This window comes from Crinia signifera, chromosome 11 (genome assembly GCF_055691185.1).
Source record: "Crinia signifera chromosome 11, ASM5569118v1, whole genome shotgun sequence".
NCBI lineage: Eukaryota > Metazoa > Chordata > Amphibia > Anura > Myobatrachidae > Crinia > Crinia signifera.
In genome coordinates, this window is record NC_139227.1 from 32,816,329 (window position 1) to 32,840,946 (window position 24,618).

General features: G+C 45.7%; 1 protein-coding gene across 7 annotated transcripts in view; it reads left to right on the top strand.

Moving 5' to 3' along the window:
• The window catches only part of LOC146046274 (solute carrier family 66 member 2-like), a 79,996-nt gene extending 65,438 nt beyond the window's left edge, over window positions 1-14,558 (top strand). For 5 of the 7 annotated variants that reach the window (XM_083165523.1, XM_083165522.1, XM_083165524.1 and 2 more), the window contains 2 exons: window positions 5,282-5,498; window positions 12,731-14,557. In XM_083165523.1, the coding sequence (XP_083021649.1) occupies window positions 5,282-5,498; window positions 12,731-12,905 (392 nt within the window). In that variant the 3' untranslated portion in view covers window positions 12,906-14,557. Of the gene's footprint in view, window positions 1-5,281; window positions 5,499-12,730 lie in introns of all 7 variants that reach the window. The other 2 variants (XM_083165521.1, XM_083165520.1) reach the window with 2 other exon arrangements.
• The last annotated feature ends 10,060 nt before the right edge of the window (window positions 14,559-24,618 follow it).

Consider the following 24,618-nt stretch of genomic DNA (forward strand, 5'->3'; position numbering starts at 1 on the left):
AGGACGCGAGGGCACGAGTTTAGATTAGAACAAAAAAGATTTTGTTCATCTAGAAGAAAAAAATTCTTTACAGTCAGAACAGTCAAACTTTGCAACTCTCTTCCTGGAGAAGTGGTGTCGGCAGACACTATAAATACGTTTAAAATAAGGTTGGATAAACATTTATTGGTTAAAAACATCCACGGGTATGAATAAGTAACAATCTGTCTTTAAAATATCGTACTAGGGCAGTACGGATGGTGTAATGGTTAGCATTACTGCATCACAGCGCTGAGGTCATGAGTTCGATTCCCACCTCGGCTCTAACTGTGCGGAGTTTGTATATTCTCCCTGTACTTGCGTGGGTTTCCTCCGAGTACTCCGGTTTCCTCCCACAGTCCAAAAGTGTACTGGTGGGCGAGTTGGCTCCCGGCAGGGTTGACCCTGGAGTGTCTGTGTGGATTGTGGGCTCCACTGGGGTGCTGACTGATGTGGATGTTTGACTATGCTCTGTGGGGCGCTGCGGAATATGTGTGTGCTATATAAGAAACTGTTAATAAATAAATAAATACAACAAGGGATAAACTATTATAAACATAGGTCGAACTAGATGGACACAAGTCTTTATTCAGCCTCACCTACTATGTAACTATGTAACTTACTATGTAAAATTCAAATAAAAAGTTGTGTAAAAAAAAAAATATTTCCTATATAAGGTAACACTACAGGTCACTATGGTGAATATAAGTGTTTGCTCTGCAATTTTCACACCTATTTTGACAAATTCACTCAAAGGGTTAAGGGCTCTCCTAGAACTTTTCTGTGCTAAGATCATTTAGGACCGTTTTACACTGTCCCAGGATTATCCAGACTCTCCCCATACTGATCTAGACTTTTCTAGTATTATTGGGGATGCGGTCATTTGGTCTACAGCATGGTGGTCGACACCATTAGGTCGAAATGGGAAAAGGTCGACATGGGTCTAGGTCGACATGGGAAAAGGTCGAATGGTCATTAGTTCGCCAGGTCGTTAGATCGACAGATCATTAGTTCGACAGTGTCTAGGTCGACAGTCAAAAGGTCGACATGGGGTTTTTCCCTGTTTTTTGAGCCGACATGTGCCAACAGGCGGTATTTCATTCCCTACCATTCACTAGGGCAGGTATTCCCAACCACGGTCCTCAAGGCACACCAACAGTGCAGGTTTTAGTGATATCCAGACTTCAGCACAGGTGATTGAATCAAATTAGCTCAGGTACTAATTAAGTCACCTGTGCTGAAGCCTGGATATCACTAAAACCTGCACTGTTAGGCTGGTTTCACACACTCCGGCTCCTGCCGGACGGTGAAATCCCGCACTGCCAGGGAGCCGTGCCGCACACACTAGTTTAACATGGAAGGGATGGCCACAGCCCGGCAGCCGTCCCTTCCAGTGGTGGGATCCGGCTGCAGCCGTGCGGCCGGGTCGTGGCCGTCCCGTGTGAATGGACACAATAGTGTCCATTCACAACTAATGTGTGCGGCACGGCTCCCTGGCCGTGCGGGATTTCACCGTCCGGCAGGAGCCGGAGTGTGTGAAACCAGCCTTAGTGTGCCTTGAGGACCGTGGTTGGGAATGCCTGCCCTAGGGAGTGGTGGGAGAATAAAATAGTGTGCCGAGCGTAGCATGGCACCGAGCGCAGTGAGGGGATGCGGTGCACTTTAAACTGTGTCCATGTCGACTGTGTTGACATTCAGGTAAAAAAACAGTGAAAAACCCCATGTCGATCTTTTGACTGTCGACCTCGACATTGTAGAACTAATGACCTGTCGAACTAACGACCTGTCGAACTAATGACCTTTTGACCTATAACCATGTCGACCTAGTCCCATGTTGACCTTTTCCCATGTCGACCTAATGGTGTCGACCTAATGACTGTCGACCATCATGCTGTAGACCAAATTATCCCAACCCGTATTATTGTAGACTCTGCTAGACTGTACCACAATTATTCAGGAATGTTCTATGCATTCTGCTACACTTGTGCTGTTAGATCCTACTAAACCTGTGGCAATGCATGCTGGGATGTTGCTCTAGTGCCACACTTACCCTACCCTGGGGTAATACGTTCACAGTTTGTTTTGAAGGTGAACAGATTTTTATCTGAAGCAGAAATGGGTATGGATCATTGGATAGACAGCAACTAGGTCAACAAGCATTAGGTCGACACCACTAAGTCGACATGACTGATGCAGGAAGGTCGACATGACTGACGGTTGACATGGGTTAGGTCGATACAGTGAAAAGGTCAACATGAGGTTTTTTTACGTTTTTGTCCCTAATGTCGACACTATTTTATTCTCCCACCACGACCTAGTGGATGGTAGGGCATGAAATACCGCCTGTCGGCACAGGTCGGTTAAAAAAAAACATGAAAAACCAAATGTCGACCTTTTGGCTGTCGACCTTCCCCACGTCGACCTAATGACCCTGTCGACCTTCCTGCATGTCGACCTTGCTTCAGTCATGTTGACCTTCATGCATGTCGACCTAATGCTTGTAGACCTAGTGACCTTATCTTGCAGAGATTTGGAATAGTTCCGCTCATCAGAATAAGGGGCCCGATTCAGTCACGTACATTCGGGAGGGAAGGGTGCAGGCAAAGGGTGGCAGCAGGGGAATGCCTAGCGTTTTATGGGCGTCCCCAAAACACGCTGGGCGTTCCTCTGCACATGCAGGCATATCTATGCCTGCTCGGGGGCGGGCGGCTGACGTCACATGACCTCCAGGCTTACTTTTATCTGCGAACGGCAGAAAATAATGCAGCGATCGGCGCACATATGCGAGGGGATTTGGGTGGCAGGTGGCACTTTCCTATTTGCTAGGCTGCAAGTATACACAGCCTAGCAAACACGTCTGAATCAGGCACAAGGTCTGTAAGAGCAAATACCCAACATATCCTGGTTTTCCATCTGAAGTCTGCCAGTAATGGGAAGTGTTGTTCTTTGGAAGCTGTTTATCTGCACATTTTATACCCTGCTGATAGTTCTATAGTCTAACATATCACTTTTAATTGGCAATTGCTGTGGATTTTCCAGCAGCGACTGCTTGTACGCAATCCTTCACGTAAGGTGGGGGTCTCAGCTCAGATGTCTTGCTGATACGCCCAGCGGGAGTCACGGAGATGTACATTGTTTATCTACAAAGTGCACAACAATAATAGGACATAAAACACAATATATATTCCAAAAAAACACACACACTGTAATATATTATAATAATAAAAAGACGTAAAATACAATGTAATATATAACACATAGTTCCACCAAGCTATAAAGAGCTAAAGAGAATTTTTGATATGGAGACGGTGTCACCTACCACGGCAGAAAATAAATAAAATATTGGGGTGGCCGAGGTGTCTGAAATAGTGGCAAATATCTTGGCCAAAACCACCACTGGACCTCACCTCAGGAGATGTATCTTATATCAGGGCAGTGCGGATGGTGTAATGGTTAGCATTACTGCCTCACAGCGCTGAGGTCATGGGATCGATTCCCACCATGGCCCTAACTGTGTGGAGTTTGTATACTCTCCCCGTGCTTGCGCGGGTTTCCTCTGGGTGCTCCTTTTCCTCCCACAATCCAAAAAAAACAACTGGTAGGTTATTTGACTCCCAACAAAATTAACCCTAGAATGTGTGCGTGTACATGTGTTAGGGAATATAGATTGTAAGCTCCATTGGGGCAGGGACTGATGTGAGTGTTCAACTATACTCTGTAAAGCGCTGCAGAATATGTGTGCGCTATATAATAGACATGTGATGGCTATTCTACCCAGCACATTGCGTTCTGCTGTAAAGAATGCTGTTCCTGTAAATGGGAACTGCTGTTGACCACAAAGGAGGACAGCTGTAATGCTATTCAAGTAATTTGCTTTGCAACAGTGCTACATGTTGCCAAAAGTTGTTTCCAATTTTTTCTTTCAATAAATGGCTTGTGCAACCATTGCAGTACCTAGTGTCCAATTCTGGCTTCATTTTGGATTTTAGAATGTTCTAGGTAGGGATAATTGAAGTTTAACTTCACTTTACTTTAAGATGTATGATTTAATGTCATATGCATATTGTACATAGTATTGATAGTATTTATACTCATGATACTGACAGGGCCGGTGTAAGGATTCTCAGCACCCAAGTCCCCTGCTTTCCCTGAAAGCCTTCTGCATCCTCCCCTTTGACACCCACAACAGAGTACAAGGAAGAGGGGGCAGCAATGTAGGGAAGTATGTCTCAAGGGAAAGTATGGAGGTGAGGTCATAGAAGTTCCACAGCCGCCACCTGCGTTAAGTACAAAAAGGATCCTCAAAGACACCCTTGATTTTTTGATTTGCAGACTTGGTGGCGCCCCCCAGATCCCAGCGCCCTAAGCAGATGCCTAAAGCTGCCTAATGGTAGAGCCAGCCCTGGGTACTCATACATAGTAATGATCATAGTATTTATACTCATGGTACTGATACATAGTAATGCTCATACTATTGATAGTATTTATACTCATGGTACTGATACATAGTAATGCTCATAGTATTGATAGTATTGATAATCATGGTACTGATACATAGTAATGATCAGCGTATTGGTGCATAGTATTGATACTCATGGTACTGATACATAGTATTGATCAGCGTATTGGTACAGAGTATTGATAGTATTGATACACATAGTACTGATACATAGTAGTGCTCATAGTATTTATACTCATGGTACTGATACATAGTAATGCTCATACTATTGATAGTATTTATACTCATGGTACTGATACATAGTAATGCTCATAGTATTGATAGTATTGATAATCATGGTACTGATACATAGTAATGATCAGCGTATTGGTGCATAGTATTGATACTCATGGTACTGATACATAGTATTGATCAGCGTATTGGTACAGAGTATTGATAGTATTGATACACATAGTACTGATACATAGTAGTGCTCATAGTATTGATACTCATGGTACTGATACATAGTAGTGCTCATAGTATTGATAGTATTGATACTCATGGTACTGAGACATAGTAATTATCTGCGTATTGGTACGTAGTATTGATACTCATGGTACTGAGACATAGCAATGATCAGCGTATTGGTAGGTAGTATTGATACTCGTGGTACTGATACATAGTAATGATCAGCGTATCGGTAGGTAGTATTGATACTCGTGGTACTGATACATACTGTAGTAATGATCAGCGTATCGGTAGATAGTATTGATACTCGTGGTACTGATACATAGTAATGTCTGGCATATTTCTTGTTCCTGGCAGACTTCGATCTCGCCCACTTCTGGCAGTGGAGTGTGTTTGAGGATTACCTTCAGTTCTGCCTGTTGCTGACTGTCTGCTGCACTTTCCTCACATACATCCTCCTAGATGTCCCTGTCTTTGTGGAAGGACTTGGGTTATTGGCTCTTCTGACGGAGGCAATGCTGGGACTTCCACAGCTGCTGCAGAACCTCAGGAACAGATCCACGCGGGGAATGAGGTAATGCAGAAACATATTCATTCATTGTACCTCAAAACTTGGTTTACTTACCGGAGTTATTTGTTGTGGATATTTTCAGATCTCTGAAAAAAACAGAGCATGTTGCAAGGAACATTGTCATTTTAATTTAGATGGTATATATGGTATAAAATGATTGGTACTTGTTTCCTAGCACGGCACCCATCACATAGCATACTTAGTGGTATGCGATGCTTGCGATGCGATATTCATGCTAAATTAACAGGAGTGCTTGTACAATGAAATATCGCATAGCATTGCATGCCAGCAAAGGGCATGCAATGCGATTTTTAATTGTACAATCACCCTGATGGGTGCTTACAATGTTAAATGCACCCCCATTGTCAACGCCACCCCCACTATCACCGCCAACCAGAAGCGTGGCGAGCGCAGGGGCAGCGGTACGCGTCTTCCGACCTTTTCATACCCCACTATCCACGTCGGCGTGGAGTTGATTTTAGATAGTTGGTGAGCGCAGCGAGCCACCGAGCAAAAAGCGCGGTGAGCGAAGCATGCCCCGCGAGGGGCCGCGCGATACATGTAAAGAGCTCCGTGTCCCCTCGCGGGGCTTGCTGCGCTCGCCATGCTTCGGGCCGCTATTTTGCATGTGATGCGAATGTATAAGATTTAATACAATCAAAATCGGGGGCGCCGTGCTAGGAAACAAGTACCAACTGATTCAACATATGATGTAAAATCTCATATCCCTTCTCAATCTTGCTGTCTTAGGTCGGTGCTAATTATTAACCATCCTATCGTTACAGCAATTATGGTCAACACTTGCTAATTGCCAGAACGTTTTGTCCAGCCTATGGAATTGCACCAATCATCGTCGATTTGTACCACCCCCCTCCCCCTAGCACACACACACACACTATGTAAAGCTATCTAAGTGATTTAGGGGTCTATGTACTAAGACTTGGAGAGAGATAAAGTGGACAGAGATAAAATACCAGCTCCTAAAGCTGTGTACACACGGGGGCGATTTTGTACAATATAGCGGGAAATATGGTCGCTATGCGACCATATTGCCCACTATGACAGTGTGCACCGGCGATATATCGCCGGGTGCGCGCTCTTGTTTTTACCCCTGTAGTGATCGCTGGTCGCAGGAACATGCTCCTGCGACCAGCTGATTACCACTGCCGGGCTCCCCCAGGCAGTTTCTTTTTCATCAGCGACCATCTCTGGTCGCTGATGAAAAGGAGAAACTGAGCAATATATTGCTCAGCCATATATTGCTCAGCAATATATGGCTGAGCAATATATCTCCCCCGTGTGTACGGGGCTTTACTGACATTTCTCAAACATAGCATGTAACATGGCAGTAAGAAACTGACCCAGTATAAAGAGATCTACCTGCTCTGGTGCTTCGCATCTTTGAGACTGAACTGCATGGGTACGGAAGTTTCGTCAGTGATGTGTAACATCGGGTACACACAGTGTCTGAACGTAGCAAACTTTGCTAGGTGATTATTACGGCTAAGTCTGTTCCAGATCACCGTGCACATCTGTTTCTCTGAATTCCCATATATTGACCTGACTGCTGTGTTACTCCTGCTCAGTCTCTGACTGTAGAGTTCATTGGTACGGCCTCATCTAGAATACTGTGTCCAGTTCTGTATAGGTCATTGGTACGGCCTCATCTAGAATATTGTGTCCAGTTCTGTATAGGTCATTGGTACGGTCTCATCTAGAATACTGTGTCCAGTTCTGTATAGGTCATTGGTACAGCCTCATCTAGAATACGGTGTCCAGTTCTGTATAGGTCATTGGTACGGCCTCATCTAGAATACTGTGTCCAGTTCTGTATAGGTCATTGGTACGGCCTCATCTTGAATACAGTGTCCAGTTCTGTATAGGTCATTGGCACGGCCTGATCTAGAATATTGTGTCGAGTTCTGTATAGGTCATTGGTACGGCCTCATCTAGAATACGGTGTCTAGTTCTGTATAGGTCATTGGTACGGCCTCATCTAGAATATTGTGTCCAGTTCTGTATAGGTCACTGGTATGGCCTCATCTAGAATACTTTGTCCAGTTCTGTATAGGTTATTGGTACGGCCTCATCTAGAATACGGTGTCCAGTTCTGTATAGGTCATTGGTACAGCCTCATCTAGAATATTGTGTCCAGTTCTGTATAGGTCATTGGTACGGCCTCATCTAGAATACGGTGTCTAGTTCTGTATAGGTCATTGGTACGGCCTCATCTAGAATATTGTGTCCAGTTCTGTATAGGTCATTGGTACGGCCTCATCTAGAATATTGTGTCAAGTTCTATATAGGTCATTAATACGACCTCATCTAGAATACGGTGTCCAGTTCTGTATAGGTCACTGGTACGGCCTCATCTAGAATACTGTGTCCAGTTCTGTATAGGTCATTGGTACGGCCTGATCTAGAATATGGTGTCCAGTTCTGTATAGGTTATTGGTACTGCCTCATCTAGAATACTGTGTCCAGTTCTGTATAGGTCATTGGTACGGCCTCATCTAGAATATTGTGTCCAGTTCTGTATAGGTCATGGGTACGTCCTCATCTAGAATACGGTGTCCAGTTCTGTATAGGTCATTGGTACGGCCTCATCTAGAATATTGTGTCCAGTTCTGTATAGGTCATTGGTACGGCCTCATCTAGAATATTGTGTCCAGTCCTGTAGGCCATATCTCCAGAAGGATAGAATGACATTAGAGACTGTACAAAGAAGGGAATCTAAAATGGTGCATGGCCTACATCACATAACTTACCCAAAAATACTTCAAAATCTCATATGTATAGTTTGGAGCAGAGAAGGGAAAGGGGGACATGGAAGGGACTGTCACATATTTCAGGGGTTATAACAAAGTCCAGCAGGGTAAAATTCTTCAAATGAAGAGAAGTGTTAGAACACGAGGACAGGCAATGACACTGGAGGGAGGATCAGGGGAAATCTAAGGAAAAATTACCTCACAGAAAGGGTAGTGGATAAGTTGAATAGCCTCCCATCAGAGGTGGTAGAGGCTAAGACAGTCTGACAATGTAAAAGGGGTAGACATAAGAATATCCTTACAAAGAAATAAAGATCAAATAGGGTTTAAGGGTAACAATATGGTTAAAAAAGGGGCAGTCTAGATGGTTCTTATCTGATGTCACATTCTATGTTTCTATTGGCTAATAATACAGGACTCTCCCTGGCTGTCTCTTCCCAGCCTCCCTCGGGTTAAAGAGCTGATTCCAGGGAGAGAATATTAGAAATAAAACCAGACATGAATGATATGGATAAACCTGTATCAGCTAAACGAGTTCAGTCATTATCCATCTATTGTATAAAAGCAGAACATCCCAAACAGAGCGAGCATGAATGACATTGTTTACTCACTCTCCTGCCCGCCGTATCTCAAGTGACACATTACAAGCAGCATAAAGCAATGCACACTGGTAATAAGTGTTCTTTGTAGCTCATAAATATGAATATAGAATAATCTCAGCATATAAAGCCAGACATCAGTCCTCAGTAATGGTGTCGTCTGCAGGTCGGCATTAGGAAAATCCTGTTGGAAGCTCTCGGGTAAAATGGTTAGAATAAGGCTTTGCGGAACCAAAGTAATAGAGATTTCCCTGGGCTGATTATCATCTGAAAGACAGCTGTAAAGTTCTCTAGGCCTGAGCCTGGCGATGTACCAAATAACTGTAAAATCATAGGTATCAGCACTGGGATGTATAAGAGATTCCAGAGCAGCCATTTTGTATGCATATTCAGCAGTTTGTGGCCGCTTTACGCTGCAGAGACGACGCTCATAGACTTCGCAGTTGTGTCTCGGAAATAAGGCTCGCGGTTATTCAATTATTTTTTCTCTCTTGAAATTAAAGGAATATTATACAGAAAATAACACTTTGAAAGAATTGCACGTATTTGTGTTTTAGCATTATACATATTTGTGTTTTAGCATTTATCTGTTTCTTTATGTTTCTCAGATTGTTTTACTTTAGCTTCTATGGAAGCAAATTAATCCATGTTTGCTTGTGAGAGGATAGATCAGTAGGACACTAATGTCAGTTACGAAGGGAGGAGGCGGTCATTTTGTTTTTTTACCTCATTCAACATTCCTGAGAATCAGTCCATTAGGAACCATGATATCTGCTAAGTCATAGGGCTTATTAAAATCTGAGGTACTTATGTAGTATCTGGGCGTCCAATTTAGAAATCGGATCGGATCGCATCGCATCGCATGCGACCAAATCGTATGCGATGCGATGGTCAAGATTTTTCCATAGGATTCAATGTTAAAATGGTCTGAGTCCATTTTAACATAGAATTCAATGGGAAAAAGGGGTCCTTTTCCTTTCCCCACTATCCAAGTGGGCATGGAGTTGTATATAAACCTGTGGTGAGCGTAGCGAGCCACCGAGCCCGAAGCGTGGCGAGCGTAGCGAGCCCCGCGAGGGGACACAGAATACTTTTTAAGAAATATGCGTCCCCTCGCGGGGCTCGCTTCGCTCGCCACGCTTCGGGCTCGCTGCGCTCGCCACGCTATATGAAATCAACTCTATGCCCACTTGGATAGTGGGGAAATGAACAGGACCTTCTTAACATTGAATGCTATGCAAAATCGCATCGAATCGCATCGCATCTGATTGTATGCCTTAAGGTAAGGCATACAATCACAAAATCGGCAGCCCAGATACTACATAAGTACCAAATCTGATACTGGTTTATCTAACATGTTAGGGGCCAACCAAAAAAGGGCCACCCAGCTTCCCGGTCCCTCCCTGCAATGCATATTGCAAAATAACTATGGCAGTCCCTAGCTGCAAAGGAAGACACCAATCTGGGTCTCAGATGACTGCTTCTCTGGGTCTCAGATGACTGCTTCTCTGGGTCTCAGACGACTGCCTCTCTGGGTCTCAGATGACTGCTTCTCTGGGTCTCAGATGACTGCCTCTCTGGGTCTCAGATGACTTCTTCTCTGTCTGTCAGATGACTACTTCACTGGTTACCAGATGACTGCCTGTCTGGATCTCAGAAGACTCCCTTTCTGGATCTCAGATGACTATTTTGCTGGCTCCAGGATGACTACTTCTCTGTCTCTAAGAACTTAAGTCTACCTCTCTTTCTCTCAGATGACTGTTTCTCTGGCTGTCAGATGACTCCCTCTCTGGCTCTCAGATTGCTCTTTCTCTGGATCTCAGATGACTACATCTCTGGATCTCAAATTAATCTCTCTCTAGCTGCCAGATGACTGCCTCTCTGGCTCTCGGATGACTTCCTCTATGGATCGTAGGTGACTACCTCTCTGGCTCTCATATGACTACCTCTCTGGCTCTACGATGACTAACTCTCTGGATCTTAGGTGTCTACATCTCTGACTCTCAGATGACTACCTCTCTGGCTCTTGGCTGACTACCTCTATGGATCTTAGGTGAAAACCTCTCTGACTGATGACTATCTCTCTGGCTCTCAGATGACTATCTCTCTGGCTCTCAGATGACTACTTCTATATATATGAGTCCCCTGACTCATCCTCTCCACCTCCAGCTACAATACACCCCCTATAATCTGTTCCTGACCTTGGAATACACTACACAGCTCTACAGATATCAGACACCACCACAATCTGGCTGGTAACTCAGCCGTGTCCTCCACCACTATTACTACAGAACACCAGCAGAGTGCTCCCCTGAATGTGGGGCCGAGGACTCTGCTGAACACACATTATGGGGCCCTGTATGACAGAGGGAGAGCTCAGTATGCCCCCGCATCAGTGACATTGCAAATAACAGAAGTGTGACAACAAAATAAAAATAATTAATCTCCAAAGTCATCTTATTTGCAGCTAACTCATTTAAATCGGTTGTATCATTAAAGATCTTTATTATAATATAGTTTTCAATTCAGGCTGAAAGTTTTAAAGAACATTGTCAATAAATGTGAAAAATGGCAGAAAGAAACGCACAAACATTAGTTCTTTGTAGCAAAGTCATTATTTTTAGAGTACTTAGAAAGTCATTAGTGATTTCTGTAGGGCAAACGCAGAGTGAATAAACACATTCCCATTAAAATCACTTTGATTTAGCGCATGCTGGGACCAAGTCTGTTCTATGACCGTAAGGAGAATGGAGAATAACACAGTCTATTCCTCACAAGCTGGATACAATCTGGACTTATGTATTATACATGATGGCTTCTGCATATTACATTTAGGCAGATGAAGACGTTTAAGTTGTCTTATTTGTTTTGTTGAATATAAATACACTGTTTTGACTTATTGTAAGGTATACGGCAAATTGTTCTCTTTCTCTATAAAGCTGGTATATATATTATCTGAGAGCTGCTTTACTTCCAGGAGCAGGACCCCTCTTATATTGCAATAACCTATGCTCTATAGGGGTGTGAAGCAAGATTTCGTGCTCTTTCCAGTAGCACCATAAAAAGAGATGGCAGCTCTTACTCTAAGGGCAGAGACTTCATAGAGTCAGCTGAATGACTTTGCCTAGTGGGAACCCTTATTAGGAAACCTAGAGCCTGATTGGAGGATGTGGCTCATGGGGTGGGGTTTGCAGTAAGCAGGACAGAAAGTGAAGGTGATAAGAGGGTATATATACGGATGACCGGCGGTCAGAATAACAACGCCGGCATCCTGTAGGAGGGAATCCCGACAGGGGTTAGGTAAGTATATTTACACTCCCCTTGCACCCCCTAACCCTCCCTTCCTTTGGCTTAACCCTAACCTCCCCCTGCAGCCTGACCCCAGCCCCCCCACGCTAGTTCCTAAACCTAACCCCCATCCACCCTGAAGCCTACCCCCCCCCCCCCATCTAGGTGCCTAACCACTCCTCCCTGCAGCCTTACCCTAAACCCCCCCCCCCACAACCTATCCCTAAGTCCCCCCACCCCTACCATTGCCTAAACCTAACACCCCCCCCCATCCGCACACTAGGCAGCCCAGTTACTTTACGATTGGGATGCCAACTGTTGGTATTCTGGCATTGGCATCCTGATCCTTCTGCAGATCCGGCACTGGTCTTTTTTAATGGCAGTCGGGATGCTGGCATCGGTGTATTGAACCCCGTCATCCTGACTGCACCCCGATAAGAAACCACAGTGACGGACCTGGAGACAGATAGAGGCTATAGAAGGAAGGATGGAGAGATGGGCTGAGTATCTCTTTCTTGCAGGACAGTAACCTGAACACAATCTTCTGTCTCTAACACAATCTTCTGTCTCTCCTGATTAGTGTGAAGATGGTCCTGCTGTGGACTGTGGGCGACAGCTTCAAGACCACATATTTTATTATTAAGGAAACCCCAGCTCAGTTCTGGCTGTGTGGAGCCCTACAGATCTGCCTGGACATGGCTATCCTCCTTCAGGTCTATCACTACAGCCACAGGCCTCATGCCAAGTTTGGCTGACCGATGCCAGTCATGTGGGAACTCTACAGTGGTGAAGCATCGCAGCGAACAATATATCCACTATGATGGTGGAGAGGACCTAAGACGCGACTTCCTGGAATCGCGCACATCTCCAGCGCTGTGGATTGGTCTCTGATTATAAATGTCCGTATTTTATGGCAAGCAAATATTACATGACAGAGAGAAACATGAAAATATAGATTTAAATTTTTTATGTAAAAACTGCCACTATAAATTAAAAATATATATTTTCCAATGTGACATTTTATATGCAGTGTAAAGGTATCTGTTATTCAATTGTACAACTTGTCTCGCTCAAATATCCAGTTCTTAATACAGTTTGCAATGCCACCAGTACTTGGGTTAGGGCCATTGTCTTACAGGTGTCGCTGGTCTTAACAACCTTTAGAGCCTGATTCAGAGGTGGACTCAGAAGCGCAGGCAGAAGATCCTATTGGCCGCTGGCCATCTGCCACTTCGGGCCTGATTCAGTTGTGTTAGCAAAGAATAAAGCACACAATGGGGCAAAACCATGCCCTCAGTTCACATTATGCCACCCAGTGCTTAGTGGGCATTTCCAGGAACCTGTTAGACAACTTTATGACCAGGATACAGTAGTCTCAGGCCCCCTTACCCTCTTGGCCCCATAGCAATGGGTCACCCACTATAGCTATGCCCATGGTCCTGGGCACCTATACCCACCACTGGCTACTAACCCAATTGTAGAATTGTCAGTAGTAATATAATGGTAGTTTAAAGCAAAAATCAGTGAATTATCCATTGATGATTACCATAGATGGAACTATTAATGCTTAACCTCAGTGGTGTGTGACTATCTATAAATTCACCCTTGCTTTAGTTCTATGAACTGCGGGCCAATCAGGGACCCAGAGCGATTAAATTCAATCACTTTATATCATTGATGGTGGAAAACCTCTTGTTCTCCACCCATTGATGTGAAAGGTGGATAACATTGGTCATAGACCATCGATGGTTTAAAATTATCTATAGTCATTTTTCATATCTAATTTCTCCCTGGTTTGTTTCTTCAGGCTCCTACTGATGAATTAAAATTCTGTCTCATGTGACTCCAGTAGCAACCACAGTCACATGGCACACGATGTAGTGAGCAGAGAGGCTTTGGAACGCAATTCCATATTGACGTGCAACTCTCGACAGAGTTCTCATTAGTAGAGATCACATAAGTATAGAACTGCTGACTACTGGCTAGCATCGGCAGTAACACTGCTTAGCAGACCTGTGCTTGCATCCTCCGCTCACAGCTAATCTGACAAAGTGCATGTAAATGAGGCAACTATCAATATGTAGGACCTCAGACATTTGCATTTTATCTGGATGTAGGAGCTGGCTGGGTAAATTGTTGTGAAAGTTTTACAGATATCAGTTAAATTGGAGCCGGCACTTGATGCGGCTCCGTAATATCTGATGTAACTGTGTGTAATGTTCTTTCATCCCTTTTCTGTAGGTTTTAGTGAGAGGCGTTGGGAGCAATTTAATCAGTTTAATAAACATGTCACCCTGGGGCGGCTTACGTGATGAAGGGTGTAAGGGTCCTTGCTGAGCGCACTAGATAATCTTCACTCACGAGGAACATGGAAATACTATATTGCTCATGTCTGATACAGAACTTTATTGGGGGGGGGGGGGTGAGAACTTTCTCAGTGTAATAAATGTGACTTTGCCATAAGGAGGGCAGCAGGCCAGTCATATTGTATTATATTTCTACACCCAGAAAGACGTATTGCCTTGTGACCTGTGCCGAGCCAGATTAAGCCCCTAGGTTTCCCGGGGCACTGGTGGGGTATACAATTGTGTATACCACCCAACATGACCCGCTCCAGGAGGGACTCAGTTGAATAATGTCCAGCACGTATACCGGCTGCCTGGTTTTGCTGCTGCACAAGAGGGAAAGGTAGCGATGTCATGGTGCTCTAGCCAGAAGGCCGCTTGACAAAAGGGGTCCCGGGGTACGGTATGCCCCTCGCCCTCCACTCACCCACACCTTAATCTGGCTATGAAGCTGGGGACTACATGGCTACTGCCACAGGATAAACTGACTCTATAATCCATTTATTAATCCTGCCGCCTTACAAATCATCACATTGTATGAGTGTCTCAATCTGATGAAGAATCGGCCCCATTGTTACAATACAAGGGACACACGGAAGGCACACGGGCTGTAAATGACCTCTCCGAGTTACATTGGCTCCTTGTAACGTAATAATGTTTATACTCATTTATATACACTTTATATCCACTGCTCGATTTAATCTCTATGTTTGGACTTTTCTACAGCCCCGGAGCTTATTATTGTGTGTCTATATAACCAATTATCTGGGTATCGTATCAGCCTCCTTTGAATAATATTTGTCTTTTTGTTCCATTGTTAATATATTCCTTAAGATGTGTTATAAATCATATTTTCATCCTCCAGAAGTCTTAGAATATGACTAATTATGCAGCTGGTGATTGAGACTTGCAGAAAGCGCTAATAATATTCATAAGATAAAATCTATAAGCCATTGTGTACATTTGGCACAGAAGGGAAGATCCTATATACATACTGTACCTCTGCAGCACTCAGGATGATATCTGAGAATAGAGAGATGAATACTTCTTTATGTCTGACATTCCTTATTGTGTTATCTGATTATACAGTATAAGCATCAACCACCTTACTAGACCCACATTTACATGCTAAATACATTAAAACTCCAGGAATATGTTTGCAAATGACTTGGTAGGAGCCGTTTCAGCTTCTGTAAAGACAGATAAAGCTGGGATTACGGATGGAAAGTGAGGGAGGCTCCATTCGTTAAGCCTAGTTTGAGGCCCAGAGAAGGGGTATGGGTGAAAACTGGACCAAGACAAACCCCCCCGGACCGGACATCAAACTCGGCATTTTGTAGCTTGTAGCCTCCAGTCTGGGGGGTGTCCTGTCCGGGGGAGTCCTGTCCGGGGGGCTGCCTGTCACCCCTGTCACCAGGTAGAGGAGGAGGGGTAGAATAAAGCCTCCCTGTATGGTCCGGGCATGTAGCAAAAACCTGACGATCCGGACCACCTGGGGAGGCTGTAATCTCCCCTCCCCATGTCCCTGGTGATAGCTATCACAGGGACCCCCCCGACAAGACACCCCCCGGACAGGACACCCCCCGGACCGGACCCTACAAGCTCAGGACTGCAGATTTTGATGTCCTGTCCGGTGGTCCGGAGTGTAGTCCGGGTCCGGTTTTTACATAGTCCCCCAGAGAAGTCTTACCAGTGCTTACATCCGAAAATGGCAGTAGCCCATTGTAGCCTAGGGGCTACTCACTGCACTTCCGGTCTAGGGTCTCCCTCGGTAAGTGGCAGAGCACATCACAAGGACGGGCTTCTTTTGGAGCCCCTGTCCCTGCTGGTGAACAATAATACATGCTGCTAATAAATCGCATATTATAATGCGATCCCAGGCCACTGCTGCATCCAGATATCTATCCATTGGCTTAAAATAGCTGAAACACGGCGGGTGCCATCATCGCAAATCTTTGGCCGTCCATCATCTGAGTGAGCCTGAACAGTCCCAGTCTGAGCAAGTCTCCTGTGATCCAGAGGGCTCGACGTCAGCAACACAGAGCACAATGTATGCCCCTGGAACAGCGTTTCAATGGACCTGGCACATTTTCATTTAATTAACCGTTACCACTCCCAAATGCTGACTTCCTGTCCATCACTTTGCAATGGGATTCACAATGCGAGCTTGATCGCATATCTATCACTATGCGTGTTAATTGCAGCTTAGACGCATGCGCAGTGAATGCCAGTTGTGTGCAACCGTACCCCCTCCGAGGGTGACATTAAAATGATGGCTCCTCCTCAGTGTCCGAGAGCCAGGTTCTGCACTGTTACAGGGGCATTTGCAGTAATTGTGAGGAGCAAAGAGACGCATTTAGGTTGCACTTACTTACAAACCGGCTCAGGCTGCAATTTCATCAAATTTGGCCTTTGTTCTATTTCTCCCCACACATATTTCATTTAAGCCGTGTAAGGAAATTGGAAGGACTTTTCTAAAGGTATCCCGGGGCAGAATGATTAAGCTCAGCGAAGTGATAAAGTACTGGTACTTTATCACTGGCAATCACCCCCTAACTGGCAAGGTACAGGTTGAGTTTGAAAAAAATGGCAGTTAGGAGTTGATTGGCCGGTGATAAAGTACCAGCCACTTTATCACTTCACTGAGCTTGACAATTCTGCCCCCCTGTTCTGGTAACTGTGATGGTGTGAATCCTGAATTACTCCAACATTTGCATGGACAGAGAGCTGGACTGAGCATGGAAAGGAATTAGGACTGTATAGAAATGATTTAAAAGGGTTTATTCATTATCAAGGGAAGATGTGATGTTACAACATCTTAGTAAACAACCTCCTAATAGGGCCTACACACGTAGCGATTTAGGGGCATTTTCTCACTGGAGAACACTGGCCCTGACAGATAGCTCAGCACACAGCACTGACACATCGCTGTGCAGCGCTGTGTGCTGACCGGTCTTGCGTAGCGTTCCGATCTAGCATTGCTCAGAACGCTCATCAAATCTGTGTTTGTGTGTGTGTGTGTGTGTGTGTAGGCCCCTTAAGCGAGGAATCTCCACTATTTTGTTTGTACATAACAGCAGATTTCCTTCATATGTCACAGGCAGCCCAGGTGATAAATCACCAGAAATTGCTGAGAAAAGGAAGACTGGTACATGTTGTCCATTATTTGTGACATCTAATTACAGACGTGGTAACTAAGTCCCAGTAGGGATAATTTAGGATCTGTGCAGGTCCCTTATGTAAAATGAGTCTCACAGGTCACGTGACATACTGAAGGATGATTTATACACCGGCATGGGGGATTTATACAGGCAGCATAGGGGGATTTATACACACTGCATATGGCTAATGCATAGGGCCAGTACAAAAGAGGTTTAGCAGGCCCCTGCTACTGACATGGACATCAAAGAGCCGATGGCTGGCAGAAGAGACGCTGGTGCAGATATCTGAAGTCCTGAGGAAGCCGTGGTCATTATAATAGAGCTAGTGCCTGGCACTGATCCTCAGATAAAGACTACAGGAAGCCCTGAGGAGGTTGGAGGAGACCACGCGGTGATGTGGCTGAACCAGGCTTAGATCATTTGAAGACTACAAGACTGGTGAATTCATTGTTATTTCCTCATAGATCCTCATCAGCAGGGTTTGAGCCTTAGGCCATTGGGGATTTATAGTCATTAGGCCGCTGCAAGTGGCCATAAGACCTGGAAGGCATAAAGGGCATTACACCCTCTAGATTATGCCCAGCCACCAGGGCATTAGGCCCCTAGTATATATAAGCCATTGATAGGCAACACTAGGCCCAGCCACCATGGGCATTAGGCCCTGCATTGTTATATGTCCCTCTGGTACAGCGGTAGTAGGCCGAGGCAATGTGGGCATTAGGCCCTGTGGTAATGTGCAGACCCATTAGTAGTAATGATTTGTGTCATGCAACCTTTTACCTTTTCATCATGTGACTCACAGTCAGGCCCCAATTACAGAATAATAGACTGTTGATAGGTTACCAACCATGCCTGGAGTCATTTCAACCAGTCCATATAAGTCCACTGCACTCCCATAAGAGTAGCCAGATCGTCTGCATCCTGCCTTCTTCCTAGTGAGGAGGCTCCATTCGTTAAGCCTAGTTTGAGTCCCAGAGAAGGGGTATGGGTGAAAACCGGACCAGGACAAAACCCCCCGGACCGCCGGACCGGACATCAAACTCTGCATTTTGTAGCTTGTAGCCTCCGGTCCGGGTGGTGTCCTGTCCGGGGGAGTCCTGTCCGGGGGGCTGCCTGTCACCAGGTAGAGGAGGAGGGGTAGAATAAGCCTCCCTGTATGGACCGGGCATGTAGCAAAAACCGGACGGTCCGGACCACCTGGGGAGGCTGTAATCTCCCCTCCCCATGTCCCTGGTGATAGCTATCACAGGGACCCCCCCCGGACAAGACACCCCCCCGGACAGGACACCCCCCGGACCGGACCCTACAAGCTCAGGACTGCAGATTTTGATGTCCTGTCCGGTGGTCCGGAGTGCAGTCCGGGTCCGGTTTTTACATAGTCCCCCAGAATAGTCTTATCAGTGCTTACATCCGAAAATGGCAGTAGCCTACGGGCTACTCACTGCACTTCCGGTCTAGGGTCTCCCTCGGTAAGTGGCAGAGCACAACACAAGGACGGGCTTCTTTTGGAGCCCCTGTCCCTGCTGGTGAACAATAATACATGCTGCTAATAAATCGCATATTATAATGCGATCCCAGACCACTGCTGCATCCAGATATCTATCCATTGGCTTAAAATAGCTGAAACACGGCGGGTGCCATCATCGCAAATCTTTGGCCGTCCATCATCTGAGTGAGCCTGAATAGTCCCAGTCTGAGCAAGTCTCCTGTGGTCCAGAGGGCTCGACGTCAGCAACACAGAGCACAATGCATACCCCTGGAACAGCGTTTCAATGGACCTGGCACATTTTAATTTACCACTCCCAAATGCTGACTTCCTGTCTATCACTTTGCAATGGGATTCTCAATGCGAGCTTGTTAATTATGCGTGTTAATTGCAGCTTAGACGCATGCGCAGTGAATGCCACTTGTGTGCAACCGTACCCCCTCCGAGGGTGAAATTAAAATGATGGCTCCGCCTCAGTGTCCGAGAGCCAGGTTCTGCACTGTTACAGGGGCATTTGCAGTAATTGTGGGGAGCAAAGAGACGCATTTAGGTTGCACTTACTTACAAACCGGCTCAGGCTGCAATTTCATCAAATTTGGCCTTTGTTCTATTTCTCCCCACACATATTTCATTTAAGCCGTGTAAGGAAATTGGAAGGACTTTTCTAAAGGTATCCCGGGGCAGAATGATTAAGCTCAGCGAAGTGATAAAGTACTGGTACTTTATCACTGGCAATCACCCCCTAACTGGCAAGGTACAGGTTGAGTTTGAAAAAAATGGCAGTTAGGAGTTGATTGGCCGGTGATAAAGTACCAGCCACTTTATCACTTCACTGAGCTTGACAATTCTGCCCCCCTGTTCTGGTAACTGTGATGGTGTGAATCCTGAATTACTCCAACATTTGCATGGACAGAGAGCTGGACTGAGCATGGAAAGGAATTAGGACTGTATAGAAATGATTTGAAAGGGTTTATTCGTTATCAAGGGAAGATGTGATGTTACAACATCTTAGTAAACAACCTCCTAATAGGGCCTACACACGTAGCGATTTAGGGGCATTTTGTCACTGGAGAACACTGGCCCTGACAGATAGCTCAGCACACAGCACTGACACATCGCTGTGCAGCAGTAGCGCACGCAGGGGGGGTTTCTGAGTACCCAGAAACCCCCCCAGGAGTCTAAGGGCCCTAGTCTGAAAGCTGAGGGTCCCCTCTTTCCATGGGTATAAGAATTTTAAAAATCGGCCCTTGAGAACCGGAGATATCAGACTTCAAAGCAATGGTCCCCATCCAAGCCTGATATTTGTTTTTCCCAGTCAGGTTCTGTCTGACTTAGAGTTTTTCTGAGGATATGTTTCAAGAGCTGTGACTCTCCCCCTTTGATGGACACTAGTAGCTTGTCTCTACTGTTCCCAGAACCAGAGATATCAGCCTTTCAGCAGCTGGTTACTGCTCCAGCTCCACACACCTGGTATGTAGTTTTATATACTCGTTAGCAAATTGCTCTGCCTCCTGAACTCTGATCCCCTAGTCCCCAATACCATTTGGTAGGTGGGATTCTCTAGTTTTTAATTCCATTAAAATCTAAGAAATCTATTTCCGGGAACTGGAGATATCTGCAGTCAAGCAAGCTATCCTCCCACCAGAAAATTATGAATAATAAGCCCACTCCACTATATATGTTTATTAGGTACTTATGAGTTATCCGGGCGCCCGATTTTTTGATTGTATGCCTTAAGTTAAGGCATACAATCAGATGCGATGCGATATCGCATCGCATCGCATCGCATAGCATGCGACCATCGGATGCGATGACCCGATTTTTCCATAGGAATCAATGTTAAAATGGACTGAGTCCATTTTAACATGGAATTCAATGGGAAAAAGGGGTCCTTTTCATACCCCTACTATCCAAGTGGGCATGGAGTTGGATATAAACCTGTGGCGAGCGTAGCGAGCCACCGAGCCCGAAGCGTAGCGAGCGAAGCGAGCCCCGCGAGGGGACGGTATTCTATGTCCCCTCGCGGGGCTCGCTACGCTCGCCACGCTTCGGGCTCGGTGGCTCGCTACGCTCGTCACAGGTTTATATCCAACTCCATGCCCACTTGGATAGTAGGGGTATGAAAAGGACCCCTTTTTCCCATTGAATTCCATGTTAAAATGGACTCAGTCCATTTTAACATTGATTCCTATGGAAAAATCGGGTCATCGCATCGCATCCGATGGTCGCATGCGATGCGATGCGATGTGCCCGATCCGACCCGATTTAGAAATCGGGCGCCCGGATAACTCATATGTACCGTTTATTATTATTATTTATATACATTTGGACTATCTATAATACTTTAACTGACCCGGCATATACTGGGTCACCTAATTGTCCATCTCCGTGCTTTGCTCCGCCCCTCTGGAAACCCCCTTCTGAAAATCCTGCGTTTGCCCCTGCGCAGCGCTTTGTGCTGACCGGTCTTGCGTAGCGTTCCGATCTAGCATTGCTCAGAACGCTCATCAAATCTGTGTTTGTGTGTGCGTGTGTGTGTGTGTAGGCCCCTTAAACGAGGAATCTCCACTATTTTGTTTGTACATAACAGCAGATTTCCTTCTTATGTCACAGGCAGCCCAGGTGATAAATCACCAGAAATTGCTGAGAAAAGGAAGACTGGTACATGTTGTCCATTATTTGTGACATCTAATTACAGACATGGTAACTAAGTCCCAGTAGGGATAATTTAGGATCTGTGCAGGTCCCTTATGTAAAATGAGTCTCACAGGTCACGTGACATACGGAAGGATGATTTATACACCGGCATGGGGGATTTATACAGGCAGTATAGGGGGATTTATACACACTGCATAGGGCTAATGAATAGGGCCAGTACAAAAGAGGTTTAGCAGGCCCCTGCTACCGACATGGACATCAAAGAGCCGATGGCTGGCAGAAGAGACGCTGGTGCAGATATCTAAAGTCCTGAGGAAGACATGGTCATTGTAATAGAGCTAGTGCCTGGCACTGATCCTCAGATAAAGACTACAGGAAGCCCTGAGGAGGTTGGAGGAGACCAAGCGGTGATGTGGCTGAACCAGGCTTAGATCATCTGAAGACTACAAGACTGGTCAATTCATTGTTATTTCCTTATAGATCCTCATCAGCAGGGTTTGAGCCTTAGGCCATTGGGGATTTATAGTCATTAGGCCGCTGCAAGTGGCCATAAGACCTGGAAGGCATGAAGGGCATGACACCCTCTAGATTATGCCCAGCCACCAGGGCATTAGGCCCCTAGTATATATAAGCCATTGATAGGCAACACTAGGCCCAGCCACCATGGGCATTAGGCCCTGCATTGTTATATGTCCCTCTGGTACAGCGGTAGTAGGCCGAGGCAATGTGGGCATTAGGCCCTGTGGTAATGTGCAGACCCATTAGTAGTAATGATTTGTGTCATGCAACCTTTTACATTTTCATCATGTGACTCACAGTCAGGCCCCAATTACAGAATAATAGACTGTTGATAGGTTACCAACCATGCCTGGAGTCATTTCAACCAGTCCATATAAGTCCACTGCACTCCCAGAAGAGTAGCCAGATCGTCTGCATCCTGCCTTCTTCCTAGTGAGGAGGGCAGGGTGGGAAATAATATGAATATATGAATCCCAAGTGATTTGTGATGCAGTAGAGGAAGTGGAGCTAAATTATGTAAATTTGCATAATTTAGCTCCACCCCTTTCTCACATCTGTGAATTGCACCATTGTACCGCAATGGGGTTGATACCTAATGACATCATAGCCCTATCACTCAGAAGAACTCTTCTGAACGATATCTTTTGCTATCTCGTCTGCTGTGTACAGTCAATATCGTTAACGATGCACACTCCCGCCCATCGTTAACGATCCTCTACCTCATCTGAACACGTACAGGCGAGGGAGGTCCTTGTTAACGATGGCCATACTGGCTCCCACTCACCCCATCGCTTCCCCATCTCTGCTCCCTCCCCGCCGGCATCCGCAAGTGTGTGTATGCACTTACTGATGCCGGCACACAGCCGGGTCCCCGCCGCCACCGCCAATATCGGCATCGACAGGGATTGTTTAATATGAATGGGTCTTTATTTTCTGTACTCTAGTTGATGCTTTGGTACTTGTTTCCTAGAACGGAGCCCACTACGCAATTTGCTTAGTGGGCTATTCTGCGTAGGAAAATCGCATTGCATCGCATGGGCCATTTTAGGGCCATGCGATGTGCAATGCGATTTTCCTATGTAATTTATTCACTGCTCTCTCAGCCCCGAGCCATCGTATCGCACCTCCCGCAAAATCGCATGCGATTATATAGGGTGTGCGATGCCATGACATTAGGTATACAATGATATGATTGTATGTCCCAAAAACAGGTTTAACACACCCCCCCACTATCCACGCCACCCTGAAGCGTGGCGAGCAGCGGTGGAACGCGTCCTCCAACTTTTTCATTACCCCACTATCCACGTCGGCGTGGAGTTGATTTTATATAGTGTGGCGAGCGCAGCGAGGCACCGAGCCCGAAGCGTGGCGAGCGCAGCGCGCCCCGCGAGGGGACGCGCAATACATGTAAAGTAATCTGTGTCCCCTCGCGGGGCTCGCTGTGCTCGCCATGCTTCGGGCTCGGTGGCTCGCTGCGCTCGCCACACTATATAATATCAACTCCGCGCCGACGTGGATAGTGGGGGAATGAAAAGGTCGGAGGACACATTCGGGCTGGCGTAGATAGTGGTGGGGTGCGTTTATTCCTATTTTTGGGACATACAATCATATTATTGTATAGCTAATTTCATGGCATCGCACATCCTATTAAATCACATGCGATCACATGCGATTTTGCGGGACATGCGATGCAATGAGATGCGATATACAGTAGTGGGGTACAATGAGCATAGAAAAAATTACATCGCATCGCATGCCGCTTTAATGGCCCATGCGATGCGATTTCCCTACGGTGCCGTACGTAGGAAATCTGGGCGCCGTTCTAGGAAACAAGTACCGATGCTTTATATATTACCACTTGCATTCTATCAATTAGAATTCACAATGTCCTACAAAATGTTTTTGCCCCTCACTAATATTTATTTATTACCAGTTTCTTATATAGCGCACACATATTCCGCTTTACAGAGAATATTTGAGCATTCACATCAGTCCCTGCCCCAGTGAAGCTTACAATCTATATTCCCTATCACATATCCACACACACACACACACACAGACATTCTAGGGTTAATTTTTTTGTTAGGAGCCAAATAACCTACCAGTATATATTTGGATTGTGGGAGGAAACCGGAGTACCTGGAGGAAACCCACCCAAGCACGGGGAGAAGGCACAAACTCAGCACAGTTAGGGCCATGGTGGGGATCGATTCCATGACCTCAGTGCTGTGAGGCAGTAATGCTAACCATTACACCATCCGTACTGCCCCACAATATACTCCCTGATACCAAAATCTGA